Source organism: Melopsittacus undulatus, chromosome 9 (genome assembly GCF_012275295.1).
Source record: "Melopsittacus undulatus isolate bMelUnd1 chromosome 9, bMelUnd1.mat.Z, whole genome shotgun sequence".
NCBI lineage: Eukaryota > Metazoa > Chordata > Aves > Psittaciformes > Psittaculidae > Melopsittacus > Melopsittacus undulatus.
Window position 1 is genome coordinate 8,570,006 of NC_047535.1, and position 26,354 is coordinate 8,596,359.

General features: G+C 39.1%; 1 protein-coding gene across 1 annotated transcript in view; it reads left to right on the forward strand.

The window, feature by feature from the left end:
• Nucleotides 1-26,354, forward strand: part of ARNT2 (aryl hydrocarbon receptor nuclear translocator 2) — a 104,209-nt gene that overhangs the window by 13,690 nt on the left and 64,165 nt on the right. Inside the window, exons 2-4 of the mRNA XM_034066267.1 lie at nt 11,523-11,634; nt 17,828-17,875; nt 23,996-24,209. Of these exons, the coding sequence (XP_033922158.1) occupies nt 11,523-11,634; nt 17,828-17,875; nt 23,996-24,209 (374 nt within the window). The remainder of the gene's footprint in view (nt 1-11,522; nt 11,635-17,827; nt 17,876-23,995; nt 24,210-26,354) is intronic.

Consider the following 26,354-nt stretch of genomic DNA (forward strand, 5'->3'; position numbering starts at 1 on the left):
TTCCTAAAAGGCAGAATGGTTTTAGAAGCCTCATCAATGATCCTGGGACAGCAAAAAATAGAAAAAAATCACCAAGACCTTTATTTGTCACATTTTTGGCTTGCAGAAAATTTCAGTTTTGGGAAGCTCATCTTTGAAGATGAGGGTAGCTGCTAATAGGGGTTGCTCTGTCAGAGCAGTTAAGACTTCAGAAGATGTTCTGAAGGTTGTCCTCTGCGGGAGCTTAAGCTGAACACATCCAGATCTCTGATACGTGCCAGTTGAATGGTGTGAGAAGGTTGGTATACTCTTCATGTGGCTTTTTAAGGTTCAGTTAGATTTGAATCTGATATTTTCTTACTCAAAGTCCTTTTCTATGGTCTGAAGGCTGGACTATAGTGCTTCTTAACCTGGGTCTGCAGTTTGGAAAAATAGTAGTTTGGAGTAATAGATTACACAAGCTGTCTGTTCACTTTCATTTCTCATTTCAGTCATATGAAGTTTTTGTCTTTGCTATGGGAAAGCAAGGTTAGTGTTTTCTTACACCTCTAGAGAAAAGAAATTAAAGAAATGTTACTCAGAAAATGTCATTTGACTTACTGGAAGTTAGAAAAGGATAAAATGAACTGAATAGTTAATATTCAAGGCTCAGGCTGGGTTTTCAAAATGGAGTTAAATGCGTTTTTTTTTTTTTCCCCTGCAATTTTTAGACTGAGAATGTTGCATTAGAAATTGTGAGGAAAGGAAAAAATACTAAACCACTCCCTATTTTTAGAACATGTTTTATGATGAGTAGTGATACTTTTTTTAGGGCGTTTCACATAAATATTCTTGGTAATAAGTTGGGGTGTGGAAACACCTGAAAGGTGAGTTAATTATTGAAACATCAAATAAGCATCATTTGCTTGTCGATTAAGCAGAACTGAAGTGATTAGTCAATAAAATCAATAAAATACTGTTTAAATGAAAACAATAGCATTTTTATTACCCAACAGTGCCCAAGGACGCTGTAAATATACTGATAATTAAGTGTTTAGTAATGCAAGTTACTGTTCTGAATGAAATTTAAAATGAACCTTCTGAGGCACACTTAAATCTTTATAATAAATAATAAAGACATTTGAAAGACACAAGTAATTTTCAATGAATAATTTAGACTAGAGTAGTGGATTATGTTTAGTGTGAGGTGTCCCTGCCCATGGCAGGGGGGTTGAAACTACGTGATCTTAATGTCCTTTCCAGCCCTATCTATTCTGTGATTCTGTGTTGTCCCTGAGCTTTCTGCAGCTGGTGGGTAGTGATGTCTCTGTGTGTGTGGGTGTGTTACAAAGGCCTTTTCCTTGACCTCAGCCTGGTCAGTGGCTTGCAGAGCAGCTCATGGACTGCCACTAAAGCAGTAGTGGTCAGTTTAGTCTGATGTAGTTTGGCAGTCTTCACTTCCTCAGAAATTGTATGTGAATATCTTTTATGGTCTTTATTACTGTCCCCTCCATGACTTGGCTCAGTAAGATGACCACCAGAGATGGTTTATTATGGTGAGTGACTCATCTTCTGTTGTAGAAGGCAGGTCAGATGCAAGATCTCACTTTTGTCTTGATCTGGCTCCTTGGTTTTTAAAATTTTTAAATTTTAATAAATTTATATTTTATCTAATTTTATATTATTTTATATAATTTTACAGAATTGTATATAAAAATGTAAATTTCATAAATACTTGCACCTGTGAACTTAGACAATGCTTACTGTGCTTGTCCATCTCAATGAAAATGGATTATAAGAGTATTTATATGAAACAGTTGTAAGAGGGAACCAGGAATGAAGTCAGCCACAAAAAAATCTCTGCTCCTTATTTAAGAGATACGTTGACGAAGTTCTTCCAACTTGAAACTAGAGCTGTTGTCATAAATATGCTCATGAAATCTGGTAGCTGAATTCTGCTGTACTTAACAAAAAATAAGGACAAGAATCAAGTGATACTTGCTCTCAAGTCACATAAAATGACTTTCGTGTGAATTCTGTGCATTTCTGCTAGAGAGGGAAAGTAAAATAGTCAAGAGAAGGCTTTGGATTCTAAGGGAAGCAAAGCTACTCCAGATCTGCATTTGGTGAAGATCAATTTTGGTCAATGTTGTAGGCAGATTTATTACCCGTTGCCTTTATTTCATTGCATATTTACAGCTATTCAGTATATTTAATATAGTTGATAGGAGTTTAGAGCACTGATGTTATGATGTAAACTCTGGAGAACCACAGCAATGGTCTGTGTGGGGTTTGTCTTGTGTAAACCATTGTAAATACTTTAACAGTTTCAAAATAATTCCTGCAAATTGATAGTTGAACTTGTACATGAACAAAACAGGTTTGTGATCAAGCACTGGTATTTGATTGAAATCTAAACCCATTTTTGTTGCTGGAAAAGAATTTGCTAGGTGGATAGTAAAAAGCCAAACCTCTTGATAGAAGATAACAAATAAATAAATGGAAGATGAGAATGAATAAAAATTAAGTCTCAAATAATGACATAGTAACTGCTTTGCACTCATTATTATCATAAAACAATTGCTTAGGAATTTATAAAAGAACGTTTGTAAACAACCTTGCACAACTTGGTCTATTGGAAGGTGTCCCTGCCCATGGCAGAGGGTTGGAAATAGATGATATTAAGGTCCTTTCCAACCCAAACCATTCTATGATTCTGTGATCTTTCAACAGTTATTTTGTAGAACAGAGAAATTAATGACAGGACAGAGAATTAAAGGACAAGTAGCAATGATGTAAAACTAATAATCAGTAATCTGGAGCAAGGGCGTACTATGGAAAATGCTTGATTTGATTGTTAATGAAAGAAATTAATAGGGGTAGTTGGCTAATTTCTTACCTTTGTAGAAGAAGGGCACTTGAGAAATGTTGTCTCCTGCTCATGATGTAAAAACTGTCTGTCCTGTCCCAAAAGAAAGATTTTTTTCAAGCCCAGTATGCCTTTTCCAGCACTGGCCAAAAGATGCGGTAAATGAGAAATAGAAATGATGTGTAGGTTGAGGAACCTAATTTTTTGGTAATCGATTTAGTACTTCTGCCATGTGTCACTAACATCACCTGAAATAATATCAGTTAAGGCAGAAAACATTTAAGTGCAGAATTATGTTGTATCAGTACCTAATCATGATCCACAGTTAAGGTAAACAGGTCTGTGATGACATTTTCTGAGCAGAATTCCAATGGCCTGAAGACAGGTAGGGTCACATTCAGACAGCATAAATGATACTGTTGCTGTTCACTGCAGTTTCATTGTGACCCTTTGTGTAAGATAAGGACCCACCTCTCTAATAAGGGATCCTTTGATCCTGAAACAGCCTTCAAAGCCAGCTTTTCATCCTCTCTGCAAACTGGCCTTTTAGAGTAGCTGCCCTACTTCCCCGTAAGTGCACTTTCCCAGTTGTGACTACTTACACCTGAAAGGCTTGCCAGGTATTGGAGGCTCACGTTGTGTTTTCAATGCAGCACTAGTCCAGGTACCTAGATTTGCTTTTAGCCCACTCTTTGGTGCACTTCCAGACTTCAGATGCAATTTCTTCAGATGCGTTTGTCCATCATAATCATGGTAGAGACCTAGGCAATGTTCTGCTTCAGTTAAAGCCCCCACTTCTGGAATGAGAAAAGGTTTACCGAATTTTAGAGGCAGGCCAGGCTCTTAGTTTCTGGTGACAGTCTTCAAATTCATTCTGCAGTGCAGATATACTTCTTGTTTTAACTGTGAGGCGGGTTATTATTTTCCAAGATTAGAGGCATGCTTTCGAAACAAGAACCATTAAGGACTCTTTTTTAATCTTTTCTCCTTATTTTGAATTCCAGTAACCTCTTTTTCTTGAGGGGGATGGTCGTGATTTGGCACCAGTTGGTTGTATTGGCTTACAGAGGGAGTGCAAAAAATAGTTCATCTAAGCCAGAGGCTATCCAGAGGCTAGTGAGAGCATTGGCACCACTGAGGAGTCTTGCCTCATTTATAAACATGAAGTGGAAAAACAGCCAGAGAAGTATGCATGAAAGTATGTGAGAAGGTGAGTTGGTGCCATGCTGTTTGTCACAAAGGTAGGAGGAATGAAGAAGTAGCCACCCTTTCCCTTCTTCCCAACCTAACTTTAGGTAGGCATATGTGTCTTCTGTCTGTTCTTCAGGTTGAATTTCTAATCTGTAACAAATCCTGCAGTAAGTGCAGAGGTGAGACTCCAGGTCATCTTCTGGATGAAGAAGGGCCATTCTGAGTTTATTCAGTTATATATGGGCTGTTGGTGATTCAGGCAGAGAAGGAATAGGCAGTAAGCATAAATGCAGTTTGAATCCTTTTCTTATACCCTGATGTCTGTGGGAATTGTTGTGCCCTTGATCTGGATGAAGGGAATTGCCAAGCATGACTGGAATGAACAAAGTGGTTAGCATGAAAACAGGAAATAAAAATTAGCAAAATATTGTCAAAATAGCATTCAAAATCACTTAGGAGTACTGTATGAAATAATTTTTCCTGTTATGAATCATAAAATTGATGCCTCTACAACTGGGTTTTTGGGTGCTATGCTTCTTGTATGCCTAGATTTGGATGCTTCAGAGGACCTTTATTCTGAAGGGATATGTCTCTCATTGTCTTTCATGCTGAGCACTTAGAGCAAGAATTCCCCTAAAGTAGACCAAAACTCTTTTTGTCACAGCCTACTTCTAATTCTCTGCATTCTGCCTTCCTTTGCATGTCACTGTGGTGGTGTTGAACGAGAGGACGTGCAAAAAGGTACAGTTTGTACTGAGATTCCAGGACTCCACAAATGGGCTGGGTGTTCACAACAGTGAAGTCTAGAGGCACCACAGAGGTTTCACCTCTTCACTTTAAAACCTGCCTTCCCTGTCTACTGATGGCACGCATGGTAGATATCTTAGATTTGTTAGATTGCATTAGGTTGGGCATTTCCAAAGTCACAGCAGAAAAGGCAGTGAGCAAGATGACTAGATTTGGTCTCTAGACCCCCAGGTAGGCTATGCTCTCAAATGGTTGGTCACTGTCTCTGAACAGCCAGTCCCTCCCAAATGATCAGCTTAATCGCATCCTCTCCCCCACTTCATGCATATTTAATATTCACCTGTGATGCTCTGATTTTAATTTTCCAGAGAGGTTTCTCTAGTAACCACTCACCATATGCCCTAATTTGTCTTCAAGATTAGGGGGGGAACCCACCCTACAACCCCAAGTACAGGGCATCGTGATGGAGGGGAAAGTTTTTAATTAAGCAGGATTTATATGTTATTTATAAAACCCCTCCCTATCTTAGTAGCTGGTTCCAGAACCTAAATGGTTAAAGTAGAAAATGTTAGTAATTTTGCTGCAAATAAATTGATCAGTATGCAAGACGGTTGTCACCGGCTGAATCATGGTCCACAGTTAAGGTAAACAGATCTGTGATGACATTTTCTGAGCAGAATACCAATGCCGTTACATTTCTTCCCAGAGGTTTCTGACACTTCTTATATGCGGATAAAATTTCTCTTCAAGAAGGTTTTGTTCACAGGAAAGAAATAGCATCTTTGCAAGAGTCTTCATCAAAGGTGGGATTTATTGTATTTCATGATGTATTTGTTATCTGTTAAGAGCAGGGAAAGGAATGTTTTTGCTTTTCTCTGCATATGCTCTCTGTACAGTAGATCTTTCTGGTGTGGAGTCTATTTAAAGTATCTGGCAATGGAATGCAAGTAAAACAGCATTACAGTTATCAGGAACAATGAAAATGGTTTATTTTTTGTATTCTCTGAGTGAGCTCTTTTTTATAGTATCTGTAGTTAACATGTAAAAGCAATGACTGTATATACAGCTAGATATTTAGGTGTTTCTATGAAGTATTTTTGGCTACATGATAGCTTTGTATTTTCGTTGGCATATTCTAAAATAAGAGATATGGTTTAGTTTGTTCTTAAATGTCTCTGTGCTAGGCAGAAAATCCCCTTTGCAACTGCCTGCAATCAAAACCTTTTTGCTAAGATGCATCTAACTCCTGTATGACTTCAGGGTATGGAAAAATACAGTTTCTAAAGAAGCTTTGGAAATCTGCTTCCTTAAAACACTAAAAAATCTCTGTGTATGATGCTGTGCATGGGAGAGGGCACATTTGTAATCGTGCATTTAGCTTTATAAATAAAGATTTACTTGGAGGTGATTGACGTCTCAGTCATTCTATGGATTAGCGGTCGGAAATCTGTCGCATGTGTATTGATAAAAGTAGAATCTTTTTCGTTTAATCAGATGCTGGTATCTGAGTTTAATCCTATTTATTACAGTAGATACCGCAGGGTAAAAAAGCCCTGTGGAGGGCATCCTCAGTGGTACTTAACATGTAATAGCAAGCCTGGAACAGGTCGTTAATGTCAGGGATTCAAAGTCCATTGAAGTCCGCGAAAGCATTTCTCCAGTAGGCAAAATCCAGTAGGATTTAAACCTGACCACTCTGTGGCGGGCATGTGTAGGTGAGGGGGTGCCCAAGTAGCTGAAAATAGAGTGGTTAATAGGACCTTTAGTAAGATGGACTTAAAAAGGCTGGTCATGCACATGAACTGGTTGCATTTCAGACCTTTGCAGCAAGATGTATGGCTGTGGTTTCTGGAAGGGAGCAGAGCAGGAAGCGCCATCTCCGGACCTGTGTGATGCTGGCTGTGAAAATACCTGGCCAAAATGCTGTGCTTCTTTGGGGGTGTCTCGGCAAATCACCTATTGTGTCAAAGACAAGTTAGAGCTGTGTTTCAGGCAAAGGATCTGGGGTGGGGCTCAAGATTACAGTTTGGATTTAAGAGATGCAGTTCATTAATTCTCAGTGTAAAAAGAGAAGTCTAGGTTCATCCTGGTGTGTTGCCTGTCCAGTAATTCTTGCTGTGATTGTGGTTCACAGTCACTTTTGAGGAATCCTTGGGCAGCGCTTTGGCTTGCTTTTTGTGCTCTGCTTTGTGAAGAGCACAGTAGCTGGGTTTTGTACAGATCTCTGCAACAAAGTGTGAGATGAACATGGAATTTATCAAGAATAAATCCCTGTGGTTTATCCCTATAAGTTTAGTCTACATTTGCAGATTGTCTTTCATTTCAAAAAGATTGCAGAATGTTTTAGGGGTGACTTACGTGTGGTGCTGGAGGAAAGTAATATCCAAAGCTTGGAGCAGTGAAATGAATTTGGGTAGAAATGGAGGGACTCACTCAGCTGCTTCTGTATTGAGCACGGATGTTGTGCCTGGATTAGTATGACTTCTCAGTTATCCTCAAGATGAACATAAGTATTTGTGGCAGGATCAGGCCTATGCCCAGGCATGACAGTGATAAGAGCTGTTAGGTGTCATCTAACTGGAAGAATACATAGTGAAGACTGTGAGTGTTACACTGGGGTTTAACATTTCCATGTTCTTTGGCAGATCTCTAGGTAACTTTCTAACTTTAAAATTAAATACCGCATGTATTCTTGCAGTGGAAAAGTGATTTCTGGTTGGCATTCGGGCATTCTCAGAGCACTGCCTTGATGGTTATAGGTCATTTTCATGACCATTCAGCCTGATCTTGTGCTGAACATTATACCCTTATGCTCGCATTTTAATTTGGGGTAAAATGAGCAACACTTATTTTATATCTGTTGGCAGAAGGAAAGGCCACTCTGAGAACGTCCATTCTCAGAAAGAGAACAGCTTGTTTCCTAATGTTCGTTGCTGCTGAAACACTTCAGCGAACATCAGTGTTAACGGGTGTTTGGACATGGGCGTATGTGAGCCTGGAAACATCATCTTTGATTGTTGACCCCTTTTTTTCTTTTAATGTAACCAACTTGACATCTGCTTCTGCTGTACTGGGCTTTTATACTAGTTTATGCTACAACAGAATAGCTTCATTTACTTTCAAGGGGCTGCCCTAAATTTTTGTTGACATAACTTCACACAATTGTAGTTTTCTCTTCTGATTTTTTATAGATTTGTTTTCTTTCTTTAGGTGTATGTCCAATACACACTCCTTTTATAATTATTATTCTTTTTTATGGTAATAGGCTCCATGGAGTAACTCTCTCCCATAATATTTTTGAGATTCCTCCTCTCTGTTTTCTTCCTGGAGCCTGCACAAACAGGTAACTTCTCAGGTGCTTAGTCAGAGAAGCAGCTGACCATTTCATCACATTTTTCTTCTGGCTCATTTTTTGAGATAACATGTTTCTACTTTTCTCACCAGCTTTTTTATAAATATAAAAATATCATCAGTGATCTGGTCCTTTTAGATGTCTGCAGATGAGTACAGATGGAAGATACTTGGGAAGCAGCTCAGATCCATTCCATCATCTTCCCAGAAGTTCTTGCAGCCTGCAGCAGGGAGCTGCTGTATTTGTGAGCAGTTTTTACAGCTGCAGTCTAGTGGTTTGTATTCTGGTGCCACTGTTAACTTTGACAAATGGGTGCCTTCCAACACCTGTTTGCCTGCAGCTGAACAGTCGGGTCACTTTGTCACCTCTGTCCCTGAAGTCCTGTAGTGCTCTGCTGTCACGATTTGTACCCTGAGACTGTGTCTGAGATGCTTCACTGCTGCTCTGGCTGCTCCTGCTGAGGCAGGTCAGGTTCTGGGTGCTCTATACTCCATGATGGTCGTGTCCTTGGAATTTTCTTTCTTTGCTGTGCTCACTGCCTGGCTTGAAGAGTCCCAGCCTTTTGGTTTCTTCATCTGCAGAACTCGAATTCTGTTGTGTCAGGAAAGAAATCTTGTGAAACTGACTGCTTTTGTTAGTGTACATCCACCCTAAGGGTGCGATAGATTGCACAGTGGCTGGTGCACAGTGAGAAACTCTGAACTGGAAAGGTAAATTTGGTGTCTTATACATCAATGTATATGCAGGTCTCTCACACCCTCAGGTTGTTGCATAATGGAAAGTCTTTGGTTTTGAAGGACCTGCAACTTTCTTCCCTCTTAGTTGCAATTTCATGTGGATTGTCTGTGGATCCCCTGATTATGTTATTCTTTCCTTGTGCTTTTATCTTGGAAATGGGAATTTTTGAAGACATCCTTTTAAAGTGGTCAGCTCAATGAGCTTGGTTTTCTTCTCTCAGGACCATGAAGATATATTTAAAGGCTATTTAATGTAAGAAGTTACTTTCTTCATTGCACTGTTTTTGATGTGCCATTCTAGAGATTCCGGATACCTCCATGGTGTCAGCTTATACCCTGATAGGTAGCTGATCTATTTATTGCAAATATTTTCTTTCAGGTGTTTTTGGACACTGATACAACTGAGCCTGTAGTTTGGCCATTCCTCTAGCCTTCACTTTTTTTCTTTTTTTCTTATAAAAGCATACATGGTTTCTGTTTTTTCTTACTACTTAACTTGCTAACTACCCTTGTCTTCATACATGGAATCATAAGATCAACTAGTTTAGAAAAGACCTTTAAGATCATCAAGTCGAACTTTACCCCATACATTAAGGATTAAAAGAAGAGCCAAAAAAACTCATTCTGCCTAGCCACAACCACCTAAATTGGGGAGCAAAACTATCCAAGTTGTCAGTGGGAAGAGCAAGGAACCTATAGAAAGAGATTTACTCAACCTATTTTGGATGCACCTCTTAAGTATGGAACGCATAGCATTGCAAGGATGGTGCTTTATTTCCCTTTCAGTGATCTATAAAGTTGTTATATAAATGATTAGCTTGGATTTCTAGACTTCTAAGAGTAAATGAATCCAACCCTTGGCCTGGTTTTTTGTAATTCTTATTTTAGATTGAGGAAAATTAAGTTAAAAAAAATTCTTATTGCGGTTACAAATACAGTGTTGGTTTTACTCAAAATACCGCGCATGGTTTGGCTAAAATTGTTTCACTATTTCTGCTTTTAAAAAATCTGATCTCCTTGATGATCTGTGCTGGAATGTGTTTCTGAGTGACAGGGACACTTTGCAGGTAAATTTATTATGGTTCTTGCCATCTGCTTTAATAAATGAGTAAGCAGAGCATTTCATAATTACCTTCAGTTGTATCCATAGAATGTGAGTTTGAGTGTTCCAAGTGAATTATTGGCATCAGACTGCTAAGGATACTTAATTCTGGAAATAGTGATTTAACAGTTATTTGGATGCTCATCCATTTATTTGTATGGCAAAATGCTAATATATATTTAATGTAGGGTTTCCATGTAGCAGCAGCTTTAGACACAGAGGGACTTTCCATGGTGTGGTGTTGAAGGCAGAGGTCTCATTGTTTATCCTTGCACTTTGTTGAAAAATATTGAATGAGTACTTTGCTCTGTTGCTTTTTAGTTGAAAAGTTGTTAATAAAAGTAAATGTCATAGAAGAAACTTATGGAATCAGTGAATAGGTAAAATGTTATTATTTGAAATAGATAATGTTGCATAATGGATTTATATAAAGCGTGGCAGAGACAGAAGTGCACTCCAGACATAATGAAAGAACATGGATTGCTGTTTCCATGATTGAAGTTCTTTTGTACTTATCTGTTGGGGGAAAAAATAGCAGGATTTTTTTAAAGACATTTGCTTTCCATTAGTAAATATATTTGTAGCTCCAGATACTCCACCAAGTTGGTTTTTTTTTAAAGAAAAGTTGAAAGGAGAATGCATTTTCTTTCAAGATAATTAAATGCTGTGACTTTAGACTAAAGTATCTCTGCATTAAAAGTTTCAGTTGCTTCCATAGTTTACAAGAGTTGCAGAGGCAAAACATGCTTCATCCATGGGCTAGGAGAAAAGGGTGTAAATACATTATATTACACTTTTCTTTTTAAAAGTGTAATGAACTGTTATTAATAGGTTGTAAAAGTACTTGCTGTTAGCGGTCTGGAAACCATTGCATAAGGTGTGCTCTCACTGTTTTCTCACATCAAAGTTTTGAGATTTAACCTGTGGCTATGCCCAGAGCACTGGCAGAGGGATTAATATCAGCCTGGATTTTGGGCTTGGCTCTAATCTGCAAGTCACCACACAGAAATTCAGGAAGCCTTGGAGCTCTGCATAGTTCTGGTCCTCTCAATGCCACCAGAATATAAATAATAAAAACCAGTGTTGCCTGATAATTCATCTGGGCTCTAAACTCTTGACCTTGCTGGCAAACTGAGAAGTTTTCTAAGTTTTGTTTCTTGGTGTCTTGGTACCATGATCCACAGCTTCATTTGGGAATTCATCTCTGCATTCTCTACAGAGCAGTTTAACTGTTGTAAAGGGTTGTTGGCCTTTATCTGACAGCCCCTCTGAGCAGTAAAATTAGAACCATTAGGTAAATTTAAATACAGAGGTACCTACATGCTGTTCTGTCTGTCTCCCAAGGCACTCATAATGGCTGTTGACAGAACTGGCCTTCTTTTAAGAGAGCTGTGAATCTGCTGGTCTTTGCCTGGAGAGCTTTCCTTTTCCTTAGAAATAAAAAGCAAGGCTTTCTCAGCAGATTTTTGAAAGGACCTTTCTCTAATGTCATCATCCTGGGTTTCTCCTTTCAGATTTGGATTAACGGATATTTTTCCCTCCTCTTTCCCTACTTCTGCATTACAGAAATGGCATCAGATATCCCTGGATCAGTGGCCTTGCCGGTAGCACCAATGTCAAGTGGACAAGTGAGAATGGCAGGATCCATGCCTTCCAGAGGAGGAAAGCGCCGCTCTGGGTAAGCCTTTGGGTGTTTTCTTTTTAGGTCTGAAATTGAAAATGACTGGTATTGAAGGACTGAAAATGGACTTTCATGTGAATGTTTATTATGTAATTTCTATATATGTAAACTACATTATGGCATTAGTCACTGATGGTTTGTTTCTCACTTCAGTGTATCTGTCTTCCTGCAAGATCAGGCTTGCTGACAAGTGTATAGTTTGTTGTTTCGCATGCTTCAAAAGACTTTCAGGTTTGGCAAAGCATCCAGGAGTTGAGTTTGGCTCCCATGGCTGTTGTATGTGCAGTGAATTGCACATTGCCTACATCTGTTTAATCTCAAAAGGATTTATCCTGTGAATAAAGGTAGTGAGATGTGTTTTTACTTGCACATTCAGACTTACCCAACTTCATCTGAAGTTTGGACTTGGAATCTCAGATGGAGGCCTTCTGTCAAAAATGTTTTCTTTATAGACCCAGGTAAGGAAATAGCACAGGCAGTCACTCTTCAGAAACTGTGGTCTGTGATATTCATGGTTTCAGTGGAAATGCAGCATAGTCTGCTGCTGTGAGAAAAGGCCTGAATCAAGTTCATCCCTTGCACTAGCTTGAAGGCTCTGCTAAAGAAGAAAATTGATTATTTATCTTCAGGTGTTGGTGTGGAACAGAGATAGTTCTTCCACATCAGATTGCTCTCTGGCAAGTCATACTAATCCTCTATTAGAATAAAAGTGTACCAAGAGCTGCAGAAGGACAGAAAACTGCTCTTTAGTATTAGCACACCCCCACCCCCGGTTTTACCAAAGGTTGATCACAAATAATGGTCTTTAGATGATGCTTTCTCAGTGAGATCTGATTTGAGAATGCCTGCAAGAGATTGATTAGTCTTATATTTACCCCAAAATATGACAGTGACAAGCTGTTACAATACCATAAGTAAAATCTTCACTGATGGACATTTCAGGAGAAGGTGTTGTTCTTTGTGAAAGCTATTCTAGGGATTCGTTCACCAAGGTACGTTGGCAGTTTTAGGTGTCTGCTCAAGTAACAGTGCTGGAGTATGAGTCCTGGAATGGATTAACAAGGGAGAAGGTGAACCTCACCTTGAATGCAGAACTAAGTTGGTGTGATGTGACCACTCAGGGTGGTTGTTCTGAGGGGGGTTCCTTCGGACAGGACAATTTGGAGATTTATCCCCATTGAGTGTGCTTCATATGCTGAGCCAACTGTATGGAATTGGTCTGAGAAATTCTTGAAGTCTGTCTTTGACAGGCATCACGTTTTTATTTTTTCAATGAAAAATCCTTTTCAAACTTCCACTAAAAAGAGAAAACAAAGCATTAACTTCTTTTCGTTGCTGCATAACATATAAGCTTTTGTACTTCTGAGTTGCAGGATAGTTGATTTCTTTTCTGGTCATAAACCATGTCAACTGCCAATACGAGTTTGCAAATTACTGTTACCAAGGGTTCATGCTGCTGACTGAAATCTTCTGATTATATTAAATAGTGACTTGATATTATTTGAAAGTTATGCTTTAACAGTTGCATTTTAAGTATCATCATCTATTTGGGAGAAAGTGGGGGGGGGAGGGTGGGAGGAACATAAATTATTTTAAATTATTTAACATGCAAATTATGTAAGTTAGTACAGATTTGCTGTTGGACCCAGACATATTTTACTGTGCACCATAGCTCTAAACTAATAGCCCTTGTCCAAGCCTGAGCTGAGGGTGCATTTTTAGCTCTTTTTTTGCTCAGTGTGTGTGTATTCAGACCTTGAGGGAAAGAATGCTTGCTCTGTCTAATTCCTCCTAGCTTCTCTTTGAACAAAGTTGCAGCTAACACTTGGTCCTTTCATTACCGTTCTGGTGATACATCTTTGTGCACCTAAATCCTTGGGCATTTTAGAACGAATGCTTTGTGTCAAACATAAAGGAATGTAGCTGGTGAACACAGTCATCTTTTCCAGCTTCGGTTATCTCTGAAAATTGTTTCTTTTCTCATAATTGCTGAGGCAAGCTGGCAGAATAATTGCTGTATGGACTTGAATATAGATCAGTTTAAACTCATTGGCTATACAGAAGGTGTTTCTGCTGTGTAGGCATTCATCGACAGCTTGGAAAAATATTTTTCCTTTCTATAAATTATACCAGGTACTTTATAGAAAAAAGTGACAGCATAAGGTGATGCACTGCAGTGGTCTATGGCTATTTTAGCTTAATATAACATCAGTTCTTTATTTAATGTTGGGATTTTTTAGGATTTGCTGCATTAGAGGATATGGGGCTTTTTACCTTTCTAGGTTATCTGTACCTGGGGAGGGAGGGTTGGTGTTTGGGTTGTTTTTTTGACTGGTTGGCTTGCAGTTGCATTGGTTTTGTTTCAGTTCAGTGTATAGTCTTGTCTTCTCTCTGGATGAGATCTGTAAGATCTAGGGAGATATGGGGAGGAAGAAACCTCAGCCCCCCTTCCCGGGTGTACCCCCCGATATTGTACTGAACAAAAGGCTGTAGTGCGGATCCCCATCTGCCTCTCAGCTGCATCTGTTCCCTGTCATTCCTGCATGCCCCCTTCCTATGCTGTATAATCATGGCAAGCCATCTTTTGACATTTCTTGGGAACTTTACATAATAATTTTGTTGCAGTGTTCAGACCCTCCCCCGTATCAATTTTTTAAACAGTGCAGGACCACCTTATGGGAGGAGGTATTTTTCTTTGTATGAAAATGTTTCTGCTTAAAAATAAATGTTTTTTAAAAAAACATTTTTATCATGGTATTTATGGTACCCGCTCATCTTTTTGAGGAAAATATATTTTAATAAGTACCTCGTACATCAGGTCTTTTCATGATTGACATGAACAGCATGAAAGAGGAAAACAAAATTTATGCTGTCTCTTCAAAACAAAAGAGCATAGTGCAGCTCTTTTAAAGTTTCTCTTTAATGGGAATTTGAAATGAAGATAAAAGGTACTCTTTCTGAAACTTCTGAAATTATGTCATTTCTCTTCTTGGAGGCTGCTTCTGCTGTTTGCTAATGTGCAAAATATTCTATCTAAACAGAAGATCTGATCTGTCAGGGTATGAGGAGTTTGTTGGAATATTATTTTTATATGTTCTGCTGTGTTCTGCTAAAGATTACAACTGATTCCCTGCCTTGCACTCCATCTTGCTGTAAAGCAGACACGGAGGTTCAGGCAAGATGTTGGAATTGATGACTTTATACCTGAGATTTTTTTTTTTTTGCAGCTTTTGAAAAGGTTTTCTTTATCTTGCACAGTGAAATGTGAAATCAGGAAAGGAGGGACGGAGATGTATTTACTGTTGCATTTTTGCAAGTATTGATGTTTTGAATTATCTTCATATGAAATTTCTTCTTTTTAATAATCTTAATTTGAAATGAAGTCAAGTTTTTTAAGTAACTCAACAAAACAGGCATTATTGAAAGATTTAGTCTGTTACAGTCTGGTGTTGCACCCTAGGCACTCAGATTCTGCCATGATGGGCCAACTATAAATGTGATGGGTATTGCTCGTATATATTAACCCATCAAGATCTTATGAGAAGCTGATATCCAGCCATCTCGATGAACAGGTATGTTAGTTCCACTTACTCCTTTGGAAGCAGGTGTACAGCACAGGCAGCAGTGTCAAGCCTTAACTGTCATCAGCATCTCTGTAATTCTCTGTATTATATTCCAGTAATAATAAACTAGACTAAATGCAGTAGAGCTGATACTTGATTCTGGGGAGAAATCCATCTCTTGTCACTCAGCTGGAGTATTTGGCTGGAAGTTAAGAAAATTGAGGCACAGGATCTCAGTGTGTTGAGGGGAAGGAAAGGAATTAGAAAATTAATCCATCCCAAATTAAAGCAGTGCCTTCTTAAATCCCCAAATAAAAGGCTTCCCCATAGGTATATATATTTTCTGCAGCCATTTTCCCTTGAGTTTGAAACTGGAGGTTTCTCTCTGTTGCCTCTGAAAACAGAGAAGAATAGGCCTGATGTGATGCTTTTGTGAGCAGTTTCAGATGGAGCCAGCCCACTGCTGGTCTGAGTATGCCCTCTGCTTTTAAACAGACAGCTCTCTTATGAAGCAGACTTTCACATTCTCAGTGTACACAGAAACATTGCAATTGAAATAACTTAGAAGGTTGTTCTGGAATCTCACCTGTAACCACATTGTTATATGTGAGGAAGAAGCAGGTAGGTAAGAGGAGACCTTTGGCTAGATGATAATGTGTTAAATGTTAAATTGCTGGGAGTATTGTCTGTGCAGCAGGTCTGGGGAAATTTAAGCTGCTAGTTCTGGTGCTGAAGGCCAGATTTGGGGTGATGGGTAGCAGCCCATTGTCTGGGTCCTGGCTTAGCTGCGGGCTCCTTGGCTCTATCAAGGGCTCTGGCCGCTGGAGGTCGGTGGTGTTCTGCACAAGGCAGCTGAGAGGTCATGGACCTTGAAACCCAATTTGGTGATAATTAGGCAAGCAAAAGTGTAGCTTATAACAAAAATGATGATTACGTCAAACTTAACCAAATTAAATACATGTTTTTTCTCAAGACTCTTTGGGGAAAATGTTTTTCTCTCTACTTCCTCAAGAAATGAAGAATCATTGTTTCCATCAGGATAATAATACTGTGACTTTTCTAATACTGTTTCCAATTCTTGTGCTTGTTCCTTGTCCTGACTGTACATAGACTGCTGTGACTCAGACACATCCTTCATAGACCAGTCTCTCTTGGTTATCAGATTTGAGAAGCAAGGCAGTATTGCCTGACTGGCACTTATACTTCTGTATACTGATGTAGTTTTAGAGAGCATTATTGCAACATTGTTTCCACACTCTGAACATACAAATCTCGATTTTTAATTGCTGGGGGTTCTTTTAATACTGAGGTAAATATTGTCGCTTTGCAGGTTTTTTGTCTTTAATAGTACTTATATCTGTTGGTAATATGAAGAGTGTTAGAGACATGGAATCCGTAATTGTGTGAAGGTTTATTACACTGAAATGTTAGAAAGCTCAAAGTGTTAAAGAAACACGACAAAAGTGAGAGCAAAACCATGATTTTTTTATCTACACAAATTACACTGACCAAGGTCTGCATATCATACTGATGTATTTTCTTATTAAAAGGTACATTAATGCAACAATTGTATTTGATAGTTTTATATCATCTTGGTTCTTAATCTGCCTTAATGGCTGAGTCACCCTCTTATAATTGAGATATATGTTTGTTCACCTCTTTTTAAAGGGTTAAAAATTAGTAAAATGTTTTGGAAATTATACTGTTGCATAACTTTCTAGGAACTTGGTATCAATGGGAAGGAGACTATCACACTACCTAATGTAGGAAACAAATTTAGGTGGCTAATTTAGGAAGTTTCTTCCTAGTCTCTCTGTGTAAGAAGTGAAGAAAAGAGGTTTCTGCTTTTTGTAGCTCCCTGGAGGAGCCTAACTGGAGGGGAGGGATTTGCCACAAGGAAGAGCTCATCTCTTCCACTGACTTAAGAAGAAGGTCTGGGACATAAACCAGGTAAGTTAGGTGTACGGTAGACCCATAGGTAATTTTTAGTATTGACCACAGGAATACCACAAAGTAGTTGCCATTTGCACACTGGGTAATAATTTGTGTGAACTGATGGGTTAATTTAGGGCAACTCTAAAGAATGCATTACAGTTACAATCAGTAGCAGTGATGCAGATAATCCTCGTAGCAGGGAGGCTGGGAGTTCATTCTGTTCTACATCTAGCTTTCTTTAGGCTGGGTCAAAACCAGTGCCCTGGCATTTAGTATGTGTACAGCCTTAGAACTTTTTCTTCAGTCTTAATTTTAGTCCTTGAACATAGAATCCCCACTGATTTCTGTAAACTTCTGTCAAGCCTAAAAGTTATTTTTACTTCTGACCATCTTAAAAGAACTTCATTTGTTTAATACCTCCTTTTATTTGTTAATTTTAACAGTGCAGATTTCTGTGGAGAAGAAGTATATTACTTTACTTTAGAAAATCCAACAACTTGTGTTCTTTGTATTCCTGGCAGATGATGAGCCACCATTAGGGGTTCTGGAGAATATGAGCAAAACTGGAATCTACAGTTGTTAACACCTCCAGTCAAAATATGAATCAAACAAGATTGAGAACCAGTGGCTTGAATGTTCATGTCACCATTACCAACATCATGATTACTGATTTTGAAATCTTGCTTTTACAGGATGGACTTTGATGATGAAGATGGGGAGGGGCCCAGCAAATTTTCAAGGTGAGCATTTACAAAAAGTTGGCCAAATCACTGAGTTTTTTCGGTGGAGAAAGACAGCTGTCTCACTACTAATGCTTTAAAGTAAATATGAATATGGATAAAGAACTTGCCAAAAACTTAACCTAAATTCTAGTTACTGTTTCTATAAGCTTCTTTTGCAACTTTGCAACTGGCAGAAATCTGCCTAATGTAGTGACTGGTTTACATAGCTGACAGCATATGTCATAATTTTGGTCTGCAGCTAGGTCAAATGAGAACTTTTGTAACTTTTAGGTTATTATTTCAACTGTTGTGCATGAACTCTGGTTATTTGACATTGCTGAAGTTGTCTTTCTGGCACTGAAAATGAATTTTATTTTTAATTTCTTTCAGATGTTAACTGCTTGTTAAGATAGTATGACAGGTCCTAGAAATGTGAATTGTTTAAGATTAAAGCTCATTATATACTATTAGGTGTACCTGAATAGTAAAAATTGCCAAAATAAATGTTAATTAACATGCACTATTCTAGGCTACAAATTAAACATTAAAGTATCATTGTCATTTTTTCACTTTTTCTTTTCCCCTGGTCACACTGTTTGCATTTTTTTTCATTGGAAACCAGGCAGCTGCAGTGAGGGGTAGATTCTTTGAGGCCTACAGGTAACTGCTCGTTATCCACACTGTAACTGCAGCATTATAGCAGCAGTCGTGTTGAAACACAGCTGTCCCCATAGGGTTTTCAACAGGGTCCTCCTCGGCAGTCTGAAAGACAAGTATGCGGAATATGTGTCATAACACGTATCATAACCTACTGGACAAGACCAGCAACACCCTTGTTTAGCTGATGTCATTTACAGAAAGAATATTCCAGTTCCTGGTGTTAAAACTGGTGATCTGAGGTCTAGTCCCAATGTTTGATGGGCTGCACCTCCAATACCGTGTTCAGTTTTGGGCCCTTCGCAAGAGAGATATTGAGATGCTGGAGCGAGTCCAGAGAAGGGCAATGGAGTTGGTGAAGGGCCTGGGGCACAAGTGTGATGCAGAACAGCTGAGGGAACTGAAGAGAAGAGTCAGGGGGACCTTATCGCTCTCTACAAGTACCTGACAGGAGTAGTTCTCCCAAGTAACAAGCGATAGGACAGGAGGAAATGGACTCAAGTTACACTAGGAGAGGTTTAGATTGCATATTAGGAAAAATTTCTTCACCAAAAAAGTCTTTAGGTATTGGAACAAGCTGCACAGGGAGGTGGTGGAGTCACCATCCCTGAAGATATTTAAAAGACATGTAGATGAGGCACTGAGCAACATGGTTTAGTGGTGAACTTGGCAGTGCTAGTTAACAGTTGGACTTAATGATCTTAAAGATCTTTTACAACCTAAATGATTCTGGGATTCTAAGATTTGTGAAGAATGTGATCTGATTTGTGCCTGCATAAGTGTCAAGGTAGCTAGGCACACTGGTGCATGTGTGCTGGTCTCTCTCCATCCTAGCTTCAGCCTTTCAAAATTTGTTAGTGGGGAGAGCCATAGTTCCATTCATTTTATTGGAGAGGTGTGCTGTACTGTGCTTAGACTCAGCTGATTTTAGATGTCAGATGAAAAACTGATACTTAAATCTTAAAATGCCATTAAACCTCCAGATTGTTCTGCTATTACAGAGTGTGGGAAAACAGTGCAGAGATGTTCAGACATCCACTTCTAGTTGCGCCCCTGTTTTAGGACTTTTCCTTTCCGCAAATGTCTCACCTAGCTGATTCCTAGCTTGTATTGGTCAAAATTATTTGGTTAGCAAAGAAGTGCTGTTTAAATATTTAAGCTATCCCAGCTGACTTCATGCCTGAAGAAGCATGCATATAGTGAGGTCAGCTGGGAGACTGAAAGGGGGAAAAGAGTAGTTGGAGGCAGTAACATCTTCAGCTCAGCTAGTCAGATGAGGATTAGTAGACAAGCCCCAAGCTAGTGAGAGCACAGGAGATAGTGGTGTTAGTACAGTACTCCACATGAGTTAACACACCTTGCTTCTCAGGGACTTCCAAGCCAGCTCAGGTATCTGCATGGCATCTCATTGTCACATGGAAGTATATGCATGTACTTCTCACCAAATGGTATGTGGCCATTCCTCATTGAATCTGTCTTTTTGTTCCAAATTCTTCGGGTCAGTCTCTTCTCTGGACACATTCAAGTGGAATAAAGTGGTGTTTTCACTTGAATGAGTTGAGGGTGCTGGTGTTAAGCACAGCATAGAAATACAGCTCAAGACTCACTTAAGCTTTGTTTTCAGTGTTTGAATGAGTCACAGTAAGGAAGAAAAATATGAAACCTTATAGAGGAACTTGCACAGTTGGGGTACTTAAAATTAGTTTTAATTCATTTGAGAAAAATTTCATTACTAGTTTTGTAGAGACAAGATGCTTAATTATTTTCTGCAGTTTAACTTTGTTAGCTAATGCATGGGACCTTTATAGGCTGGCTGTTGTAATAAATTGCATCATTTTGGAAAGGCATAATTCTAATACAAAATCTCACTGGACTATCCTTGAGCAGAAATACTATTCACTTTTAAAGAAGCTGTTAGCCTTATTTTTGGTATTTTCAAACCCCTACATACTGTCATTTGAAAAAAATTGGTTTCTCCAGAAGTAAGACCTTTTTCAAACAAATGCAGTTTTTGTAACTATGCTAGCAAAACCTATTTCAAATGATGAGTCTGTTTTTAGGAAAGAAGGAGCAGCATGTCATTCTTTACTGAAATGTCACATTGCTGCCTGTCTCTGGGACAATGCTTCAGAAACAGTGAAACTTTAATCCCAGTGGGCTAAAGTCCAGTTGATCTGGATTTCCTCCATGAAGTTGCTGCCAATACACCACACATACCTGTTCGGGCATCTAACTGCAGTTGGTTTGGGTAGGAATGAGGTACCTGTTTACTTCTGGGATTTAAGCCAGTTTTAATTTCACTTCTATTTACCCAGCAGTTTCATCTGCCTGACTGACTTTTGCCAGTCTTCTCAACAGACGGTACAGTGTCTGTACCTGCGGGAGCTGTTTTCTGAAGGCGTCTTTATATAATACATTGCACTTAAACGTGTGTCTCTGCCCTCCCATGTTATCTGTAGACCATCAGTGCCCTCTGCTGAATGGAGTGAGTTGTGGTTGCAATCTGGAAAAGATACAGCTCCTTCACTTCCAAACGGCAGTGAATATTTCATGGGCTGCTGTAAATAAGAGCTCAGTGGTGTTCTCTGTAATGGTGCTGGTTGTTAAGTTTCCCAGGCAATGAGTGTATGTCAAAGTGTTTGCATAAATCCAGTGAAATGTGTCTCCAACTTTTTTAAATATATAAATGAAGCTTTTGAATCAGCATGGCTTGGAAGTTTCATCAGACTATGTTTTCTTTGCTTTATCATTCTCATGCCCTCATTTTTCTTGCTGTTATTTGTAATAGTTTGCAGTTGTGAACCTCTGCTTTCTGCTGTGTGTTGACTGTCATGTGGTGCATAACCCTGTGGATTTACTTACTGTCTTTTGTTTCTAGGTATGATGGTGATCAAATTTCTGGTGATAAGGAAAAGTTCGCAAGGTAGGCGTGTTCTGTAGAGCTCTTCTGCTGAGAGGGGATGTTCGTGTCCAGAGAATCTCAGTAGGTGTGCATTAGCTTAGAGAGCTGGTTATTTTGTTTCCAGGTGGGATGATGATCAAAGTATTGCTGACACAGAAAGGATGACCTGGTAGAAAAAGAGAAAATCAAATATGGTTTGCCCCCATTTTTATTTTATATGATCCCATCTTGACTGATCAGAAGTCAGGAGGGTTGGCTGATCCAAACATGTTTGAAATTAGAAATAGTAACCTTGGACTTAAGCGGGTTTGGATCAGCTCCCACAGTCTCCTGACATTATGCCCCTCCAAAATTTCCATATAAAAGTAAAATTAGTAATGACAGAATTAGGACATCATCTTTAGACGTGTTCGTGAGTGCCAGGGTTCCCATGGCAGGCATTTTTGGAAGAGGAGCACAGTCCCTCTTTCTCTTTTAAGGGTTTAAATTTGAAGCAATTTCAGTAAAGTTTCAGGGTTTTGTTTGATTGAACATGGCCAGTTGATGAATATATTGTTACTTTTCAGCTTTTATGAACGTAAGTGAAATGGATTACTGGATATTCTTATCTTCTCAGAAAGCTTTGCAACCTCTTTATTTATTCTTTATTTTGGTGGTTTTCAATGTTCAGGGGTATTAAAATACTTCAGTGGCAGACAATGTAATATGTACTTATAAATGTAAAATATATGTTGAATGTGTGTGTTCTTTGTCTCTCATTTCTTAGTCACCATTTCTGTGAAAATGCTGAAATTAGAGCAAACTTTCGTGATGTAAAAATGCATTTTTCTTCCACTTGTCCATATTTATCTCCATGTATATGATGTCCTGTAAATGTGTACTGTTACGTCCATGTGCACTGTCACACAAGCTGTTCTGCTTGTGTGTTTGTATACAGTCTGACTCCCATAGGCACTGTTCTCTCCTACATCTGTGAAAAACTACACAAAAGCTGTTTATCGGCCATTTGAAGCAGAAAGGTTCACTATTACAGTGTGTTAGATAAGTAGATAGTGACCTTCACCAAGGGACTGGCTGTAATTTGCTGAACAGCCATGGGCTATCATTGCAGGGACCCATAACTGGATTTCCTGAATCAAATAGTAACCATAGGTATCAGCAGTAATAATAAACAACTGTGCTTGTAGCCTTAACAAGTGGCATTTCTGGAGACAATGCCTCATGCATATAACATGAGGGTACACATTTTAGAGCAGGACAAGCCCGTGCATTCCTGTATTTTAAGAAGCAGCATACTATGACTTAGATTCCTCCCTGCATTTTAAGAAAAGGCTCCATTATTAAAAGTAATCCAAAAGTGTGCCAAGCCTGCCTTCTACTTTCATAATCAGTCTTCATAACAGTCAGCTCCAGAGAATGTTGCAGTTTCTTTTAATGTTGTGTTATCATACTGGTCATTGTTGGTGGACTTCTCCAAGTGATCAACTTTCACAAGAAAATGCCATACACAGCTCATTGAAGATGCTGCTTTGACATCTGAAGCATGATGTACCTGTTGTGTACTTGTATTTAGCTGCCATCAGACAGGTACAGTATGGGAAAAAATTAAGTGCAAGGCACTGAAGCATTCTAGATCCATTTGGACCATTTCAGATATATGTATTTGTGTAGTTCCTTAATAGTGATCAAGCAATGGTAATTTACAGTAGGGGAAAACTGAATTCTCAGATCTTCAGTTCTGAAAGATATTGGTAACTTTTCATTTTGAGAACTCTCAAAGTTGACTCACCATGTCAGTCATATGTTTCCTATAAAGGATGAGAACACTGGAGCTCATCCCAAAGTGGGGCAGCACCAAGAGCTGTCATTGTTATTTCCCTGCTGTGCTAGAGTGTTCTCAAGCATAAATTCTGATCTGTGTCTTACAAGCCAGATGTTTATTTGCTGTCTTTCATACTCATTTATTTACTGGGATTTTTTTCTGTATGTACTGTTCTACCATATATGGTCCCAGTCCTGCAGTCTGATCCTGCAGACATGTCATGTCTCCCTACAGGGGTGCAGGATGTTCCACTTGGCATTACAGGACTGGAGATCTGTGTTGTCACTGAGTGGGGATTTTTGTAAGATCTGACCTGATCTAGCTGTTGTGTTTCCTTAAAACAAGACCTTTTATAAGCAGATCCAACACCTTGAGCAAGGAAGCTCTGAGATACATCCCAGAAAATTTGGGAGTTTGGCTGGACTTGGCAATTGACAATTCTTCACATCTCTCTATTTCTTAATTTTTTGTCTCCTTAAACCAAAGGAGATTAAACCGGTTAAGAGCTTAAGGCCACAAGCCAAAAGCTAGAAACAGGGGTTCTTCTCAGAGCTATGGGAAATAATATCTATCCTTCTATGGCCTGGTTTTTCTGCCTAGAAACTGAGGGATAATGGTGCTTAGTTTTTGTAAAGCACTTTGCTCTCCTGGGCTGAAAACAGCAAGACAAATGCAAAGTATTAGGATTTGTTACCTCCAATTGAAATTCTCATCATGTCTGCTTTTCTGTTCATTTGGTGTTTCTTTAAATGTTCAGGGAGAATCATAGTGAAATTGAGAGACGCAGAAGAAACAAGATGACACAGTACATCACCGAACTGTCTGATATGGTCCCCACTTGTAGTGCATTGGCTCGTAAGCCTGACAAGTTGACAATTCTTCGGATGGCTGTTTCACACATGAAATCAATGAGGGGCACTGGGAACAAATCTACTGATGGAGCTTACAAGCCTTCATTTCTTACAGAACAGGTAGATTTTTCACAAGTATCTGTTTTCTCTGGTTTATGGTTTTAAGAGATGTAAGGAAACATTGAGAGGAGTAGAGTCTCAGCTTGGTCCTTTGCTGTTGTGTAGTAACTAGTACAACCTATATATTCAAGGCATTTGTGACTGTTTGGATTTGATCTTAGCTATATATCTAATCTTTCTGCTAGATGTAGCAAAATGCATGTTCTTATTGAGGACTGTCCATCTGAAAAGCAAGTAATTTGCCACTTCTCATCCCTGGAAAGGAATTTTCACCCCCGGAACTGGGTTTTTCCCATCCTAACAAAGATCCTCTAAAATAGGTTAGGAATTAATCTGGAAAGACCTGCCTTTCTCTCCTGGGTTTAGAGGGAAGTTAAAAACATTGTTTAGTCTTAACGCCTGAATTCCCAGCAGCTGAACTGGGCAGAGATGAATCCCATCTGTACTGGCTGAGGTTACATTTTGGATGGAAGAAGGAAGGTGCACCCAGTGCTTGAAGGAAAACTGTTTAACTGAGTGCACTGACAATTTCTACCACTTTCATTGTTTTTGAAGTCCTGTGGGTGTAATTGTGCATTTTCGTGGTCTGAAACCATTTAAGCACTTACACATGTAAGTTATGGCTAAAGGCAATACTTCCTTCTGTTGGAGAAACCTTTCCAACCCTAACTATTCTATGAACAGCAGCCGCTGCTGACCTCTTAGTGATGACATCTCTACTTACCCTGGCTTTCCTGCAGCGTGTTTCTGGAAGGACTGTGACATTCAGCTGGTTCTTGGTAGGGTACCCTAGTCACTTCTCATTGCAACTCTTTGGGTTTTGAATCTTGCAGAATGACAAGAGTTTTATCTTCATCTTTGTTAATAATGTATGCAAAGCAGGTCTCATTATCCTCTGTATAGTGCAGCCAGCTATGCTGTGAGGTTTTTATTTAGTCAGTACTTCTATGTGCTTTCTTTAGAGTAAAGCAGAGAAGTTGACAGGCTGTTAAGTGTTTCCTGAAATGAGTTACCCATTCCTTTAGCAGAATTTACCAGACTTTGATCCTCACTTTATCAGCTAATATCTACCACTTGCACAGTAGCCATGCTGAGCGGTCTATCCTGGAATTGGACTCAGCTTGTCCAAAGCCCTCTGAGTTCCAGATGCAGTATCTTAACAAGCTCTGGTGGTCACTGGAGCCACCAAGCAAAGGCTGCTCAAGCTTGTTTCCCGGGAACTGAAGTGGTACTTAGTAACCTTTCCCCTGAGAGGCTTTTAAGCTCTGTTAAGCAAAGGTGGTGTTTCTGTGTGATGCATACAAACAACTGTTTACATGTGCAATTCAAGGTTTTGAGTGCCTAAATCCAGTGTCTGAAAGTGAGGGAAAGAAGTACCTTGCTTTAAAGGACTGTGGCCCCCCATCCAGAGCTCAGGTGGGGTCAGGGCACTAGTTGCTGCATCTCAGGTGGATGTGTGGGTCTGTCAGATATCTGTCTCAGGACAGAAGTACCCAGGATGATGAGCAGGGGACTCTGTAAAGAAAACACCAAACACAGGGTGTACTAGACCCTTTGCATCTCTGAGGTTTCATATTCACAGGCTGGAATAAAAAACCAAGAAGTGATACAACCTTGTGTAGTGGTTTGGGCTCACTAATGAGAGGGGAGGCTGAGGTTTCCCGTCCCTGTTCACACTTAATGCTTTTTATCCAGAGACTGTTTAATTTACAAACAGAGCTCATCTGGAGGAGGAGAATGGATGACATGACACAAACCAGAATGACTTGTTGGTTTCTTTCCAATTAATTTATTCAGGACGTTTAATTAAAGGATGAGTTTTCCATATGAGTTATAGCTGTTCATTTCCTCTGTTTGTACACTGAAATAGCTTTTTATTTTTTATTGTTAGATGCCCATCACACAATATGTAGTGAGTTTTATTTAATTCATTTTCTTGAAATGCATTGAGATCACCAGATGAAAGGCAATCAAGAAAAATAAAGTGTTGTTATTAAGATCAGCAATTTATGGCTTGCTGCAAGTTTGGTTGTGGTGTTCTATTAATATTACAGTGACAATTTCTACCTGGGTTGTGATCAGCTACTATGATCACAAGAAAACAATATTCTTTGGCAGTGACAGATGTGTTATTTAATCCCCTTG